At 33.2% G+C, this 6,459-nt stretch overlaps 1 protein-coding gene across 1 annotated transcript; it reads right to left on the bottom strand.

The window, feature by feature from the left end:
* On the bottom strand, positions 4,428 to 4,996 carry LOC109236186. The gene has a single exon (XM_019402392.1). It carries the CDS (start codon positions 4,908 to 4,910, stop codon positions 4,569 to 4,571), a length of 342 nt encoding a protein of 113 aa, XP_019257937.1. The 5' UTR covers positions 4,911 to 4,996; the 3' UTR covers positions 4,428 to 4,568.

Genomic DNA, 6,459 nt, shown 5'->3' with positions numbered 1-6,459 from the left:
TTGCTGAGAAAAAATATAGTTGGGATTGGGAAGCAAACAAGTTAGTTGCGGCATTTAGCAGGATTTAATGTTGTAAGCAGTTTGAATTTGAACTCCATTTGCTTGTTTTCAATTGAAAGAGTTTAGGATTAATCTAATTCAAATTTTTCGTGTGTCCTCCGAATATTTGTTTGGTTCATAAAACATATCGTATCAAAACTTATTTTTGCATAACGTTTTATGAAAATTAATCTAATGCAATATATTAAACATAAATGTCAGGAAATCAATTGCGAAAAGTAGTGCTTATTAATTTGGCATGCAACAACCTTCCAACATTTTCTTGGTATGAATTAGTGCAATTTGACTTTGTTTTTAGCAAGCCAACATTGGCAAAATTAGGTAATGTGGACAATTTTATTTCAAGAATAAAAATATTGACAACTATAAAAATTTTAAACTGGTTAAGGGAAAAGAAGAAGATAGTTAAACATTTATCTGTCATGCAGACCTATAAATGTTTTTCTCCCATGCTAATCTCATCCAATATAACATAATGTGAGCTATTATAGATCTCAAGGAGTGTTAAACCCCCCTCTAACCTCACCTGTATGTGTCATTATCGATGCTTGACTTGCCCCTAAATTAAGTATACCATTGTACTTGTACCGGAATTCGTCTCCATAATTATGTGTTTTGCACCCAAAAGCTACATTAGGAACACTCTCCACCTCGTTATTGGAGGTAATGAAATAATTCGTCTCCATAATTATGTGTTCTGCCCTCGTCGAACTCGCAACACGTCCAAGAGTCGCAAGAAACTTCGGAATACGTTGCTGGTGAAATTTTGTTTGGGTTTAAACCGTTCGAGCTTAGCTCGGATGGTCATTGCTAGAGATTGAGGAAAGAAGATTACAGAAAACAATGTAAAAAATAAAAGAGACACAAGCATAACATTGTTTGGTGTCATCTTGGATTTCTCTTTGATTTCTTTAACATAAAAGATGCATATGTAGTAAATACGGACGAACTTTTGTTTAATTTCCTTTTCGTAGATGATATATAACATAAGGCTAGTGTCGATTCTCAGATTTGTGTTAATTTTAGAAGCCTCAAATTGACTTATTTATCGAAGGTGGAAGGTGAAATCCTATAATCTATTTTAGAGCATAGGTAGAGACCAATATTTTAAATGGCGGAGGCGTGAGGCGAGGCGTTTTACCTCAGACGAGGCGAGGCGTAAGCCCTGAGACATAAGGCGTAAGTCCCACGGATCTTTAAATTTTACTAATTTCAAAATTTTTAAAATAATNTAGTTCGTAATGGCAAGATATACTGCTTCAGTTGAAGAGATTTGTAGTGATGAAATTCTATTTTGTATTCCTTTAGTGAAGTAGGGTGTCAATGGGGCAGGGCAGGTTAGGCGGGCGGGCAAGCCTTGACCTGCTAATATTTCGACCCGCCCTGCCCTGCCCTATTTAGCTATTTTTCAATTTCGCCCTGCCCTGCCCCGCCCGTCCCGCCCCGTTTAGGCTTTTTTTGAGTTTTTTTTTTTCAATTTGTAATATTATGTTTATGCTTTTTTCCCTATTATGGGAAGTGTCCTTATTAGTTCGTTTTTAAAAATATCAAATATTAAAATAAATTCAAAATAATTTGAAGCGGACTAATAAAATGTTCAAAAGTTATTATGTATTAAAAATTATAATATTCAGAAATGCAAATTGGCTTACACTTTCAAAATGCAAAATATACTACTATAATTGATGTATTGTGTCAAGCAATGTTTTAAAAGGCGGGGGCGTGAGGCGAGGCGTTTTACCTCTGACGAGGCGAGGCGTAAGCCCTGAGACATAAGGCGTAAGTCCCACGGATCTTTAAATTTTACTAATTTCAAGAATTTTAGGATAGCATAAAATGAAAATTAATTATAAAAATTACATTAAAATCACAAAATTATAACAAATAATNATACTCTCAAATTGATGATTTATGATTAAGAAAAAAGTAATTTTGAATAGTCAACGATTTATTAAGAAAATTTGAGGATTTACAAGGTTAGTTACATACAATTGCATAAAGTTCTATGAGGCGAGCCTAGTACGCTGGGCGCACGCCCCGATGGCCGAGGCGTAAGTCTCACGGAACTAAGCCACACACATAAGCCCAGGGGCGTTTTACGAGTGCTCCGCCCTGGGGCGAGTCCTAATTCTACCTTTTAAAATAGAGGTAGAGACTATGCAGCCAAAAGATCTTTTCTTTTTTTCTTTAACCATTTTTTTTTTATAACTAAACTCGATTTAATGGATACATATTATGAAAAGTTGCCAACAACTTTAAGAAGTATAAGTTTCATTATAATGAGGATGTAAACTATATACACGAATAATGTAAAATAATTTTACACTAAAATATTATTTTACCTATAATAGCAGGTTGTTACTATTTTTATCAAGTTACCAATTAATGTTATCATAAAGATTTATATGTAATTATATCTTATAACTGACTTAATATTGCAAATATTTTTTTACAGTATCAGTGTATCAAACTTGAAATCTGGCAATTAATTAGTGATAGTCTAATATCTTATTAGATGATAATTAAATTCCATTTCAATCACTTTTCTAAAAAAGAATCCGTGTTCATTAGCTCACTGCTGAGGGTTACATATCCAAGTATTAATTTGGCATTTTTTTAACTAGATTTTTTGTCCTAGACAGCCTCCCGTTTCTTTTATACTTTTACCCTTTTCAATAGTAAAGGTCTAATTCTTTTACTTGTTCGAATTGACGAATTATTGTACTATGACATTTTGATATTTCCAAACTTGTACATCGACTAGTTATTTCCTATGGTATAGCAAAAAGGATTTTCTTTTTTACTTTAAGCATCTAATGTCCGGAACCTACTAATTTGTTTAATTTGAATTCGCACTAAATATGCTTACTAAAGTGAAATAAACCTCTTTTCATCAACAACAACAACAACAAAAAAATCATTCCCAAAATTTGAAATCGAGACCAAAACTCTTATATTGGTATATATTATAGGTCACATCATTCTTTTATTCTTATTTTATAAAACGTCAAACCTTTTGAAAACATTCAATTAACCAAAAGAGACTAAGCTAGCGTTTGGCCATAAATCTCAAATTTATTTTGAAAAATTTGATTTGGGTGAAGTTTGGTTTGAAGATGAAAATGTGTCTGGACATACGTTTTCAAAACATATTTTCCAACTTTATTTTGGAAAAACATGTATATAATTCCCAAGTTTTGGGATTTTGGCCCAAGATCAGCTCAATAGCTGATTTTGGGGTTTGAGATTTGAGATTTGGAATTTGGCCAAAATATGGGCAAAATTTATGGACAAACATGAGTTTTGAAAATAAATTTCAAATCTATTTTGACAAAACTTATGGCCAAACGGGGCCTAAAATATTTGGAGTTGAAGTGAATAACTATGTTTTATACTTATTTCCATAATCTTCCTCTAGCAACTAAAAAAAAGCAGTCTGATGCATGAAGTATTCTGTATTCACAAAGGGTTCGCTAAAGGCCGCACCCCAAGGAGCATGATGAAGACTACCCTAATGCAAGCATTAGTGACTGTTTCCCAATTTGAATCTATAACTTATAGGTCACACAGAGATAATTAACCCAATTAGCCGCCCACTCAATCGCTTAAACTAAAAATAGCCGGCGAAGGTATAATATATGTGTAATTTATGCTTAATATGTGTATAATCGTGTATAATCAATATACGATCTATGTATATAGCTCGAAAAAGTAAACAATTAATATAACTAGATACATAAATAAAGATCCCATAATTTTATCGTTGCTCCGAGGTTACCTCTTCTTTCACAATTGTAATTAATAAAAGTGGTTATGACAATGAAGTAATATTTGGGACCGACCATTTCATGTATCGAAGCAAAAGTTAGTGCTCACATGTGCTGTGCTACTTGTACTACAGCCTGGAAACGTTCATTTTTCTGTAAGCTACAGCTTGTAATTAAGTTTTAAATCTTGATTTGGCATTGGCGTGCACTTATTTAAAACATCTTAACTACAATACTAAAATTAAATTAGCAAAATTATATACTCAATCAGTAGCCGGTAAACTAATTATTGAAAGGTAGCATGTACAAGATAAAATAGTCAAATTGTGCGCAAGCTGAATGAATCACTATAATTAAGTAGAAAAACAAAAATGATGTTAGTTTAGTTTGGTTTAATTTATCTGATTAAGCAAAATTCAAAATAATACATTAGATTTAACAGTCTTTACTTGATTGTGGAGAAAAAATAACTGATTAAAATTTTGCTCGACAACAAAACAAATTAAAATCCATAAAAGTACCAAATAAACTACTCGTATATTTTTTTTTTCCTAATTCAACATTTTGTGTTCATGCATCAAACACATGTAAATAAAAACCTAAAATAAATAAATAAAATAGTTCTTATTTTAGTATCAGTGTTTACAAGAAGTTTTACATACAGTATCAAACATAACCGGATCTACTTTGTGGAATTAAATCATAGATTACTAAAAAAAAAAAAAGAAAAGAGAAATGATTTTAATCAAACCTAAATAAAACGACATCGTCATGATCTTCAGTAGTAGAACGGACCAAATTCTTCTTACCGCCGTCCATGGCGGCGGCTGCAGGAGAAGAACACGGCGAGGGATGGCCGGAGGAAGCAGCGGCCAACGCTAGACAGCTTTCGCTCCACGACCGTCGAATCGGATACGATACGTTCATATAAGGAGAAGAATGAGAGCAATTTCCACGGGATTTATGAAGTGCGCAGCCACAGTTACGGTGGTAAGGCCTGCTTTGGATCCCTGTATCGTGGCCGGAGATACATCCGTCGAATACTCCCCGGAATAGTCCGTCTCCGGCAGCTCCGGTTGCCATTTTTAAATAATTTGATGTATATTTATTGAGTAAATGTTGACACCCTTGTTAAAGAGAGCTCGTGAGAGCAGGGTGGGAAAAAAATGGCAAAAGATGTAGAAAGTGAAGGGTAGATATATATAAGTGACAAATGGAAAAAGACAAAAAAGAGGAAAACGGTGAGGGCAAGAACAAAAATAGCCAAATTTGCCATGTGACGATAAATTGAATAATTTTGCTTTCTATTACTCCTAATGTCTCAATTTATTTAATATTTTTGGCTTTATAAAATTCAAATTTTTTAGTTTCAACATGTATTTGGATATGAATTTATTTTAATTTTTCTAAAAAATAATTAGTACATATATAAAAACTACATAAAAAATAGTGTAAGTATAATAATTAATAATTTAAAATATTTAAAAGACATATAATTTTATGAGAATTACGGTCAAAATATAACTCATTAACTCTTAAAATCCTAACACATTCACTTAAATTGGGATGAAGGGAGTAATTTTCATCCTTTGTTAGAAAAAAACCTCTGGTGTCCTTGCTTCCTAGCGGATGAGTAATGTTAAACTATAGTCAAAAGTTAAGAGATAATTTAAATTCTTATTCTCAAAATTTGAAAAGATAAAGAAGGGCAAAATTAAGGAATTTTAAATAATATATAAATGATTTTGAACCTTTTGTCCTTAAAAAAAAAAGTTGCGGGCATAAACGTCACTAATGAAAAGCTGTACCACTCGAAAGTAAATTTAGCGTCGTGCTAGCTTTGGCTTGTGGGAAGTTTCTCCGCATGCCCTTTTAGACTAGTGAATATTGTTAGGACCCACAATTAGGATTTCTTTTTGCTCTCTTTTCCTTTTTTTAATTTTTTTAATTTTTCATGCTCTTCTAGAAAAGATTGTGGGAGGATGATTTAATATTAAATAAAGGCAGAATAGCCTGGCAGATACTTTTACTTATTCAGGTTTGACATCCCGGTCCCGCTACTCCGCATAGTTTCAATCAGGCACTTGCACTTGTATAAAATATTAATTTTAAATCCCTCTGACCATTGACCAAGCTTACGTGGCCTTTGTTTTGCTGAGTCAAACAAAATAAGTGATTGCACGCTCCTAAAAGCGAGTAACTGTACAAATTTGATTAGAAAATAATAAAAGAGAAAAATGAAAAAACGAAAACAACGCTAGCCATTATCTCGCCGCTCTCTATCCCATCCGCTTCTTACCCCCAAATCCCTAAAGACCGCCATTGAAATTGGCACGGCTCCACAGCCTCTAAGATTAAATTTTGTTTCTCAGCCAGAGCTTTCCAAACACCATTACATTATTTCTCCTCCAATTTTAGCAATCAACTGGAGCTATGACAAAAAATTAGTAGCATAACACATGACAAGACCGAATTGATAGAGCTTAACAGAGCAGCTAGTCAAGGAACAAAGTTGTTTAATTTTGTTTTTCTCAAAATAACGGAAGAAGCCGATGAACACGCCAGAGAATTATGAGACGGTGAAGCTTGAAAATAGCGCTCCAGGCCAAAATTGGGTCGTCATCGACTGCTG

This window comes from Nicotiana attenuata, chromosome 12, assembly GCF_001879085.1.
Source record: "Nicotiana attenuata strain UT chromosome 12, NIATTr2, whole genome shotgun sequence".
Taxonomy (NCBI): Eukaryota; Viridiplantae; Streptophyta; class Magnoliopsida; order Solanales; family Solanaceae; genus Nicotiana; species Nicotiana attenuata.
This window is presented reverse-complemented; position numbering and strand designations above follow the sequence as displayed.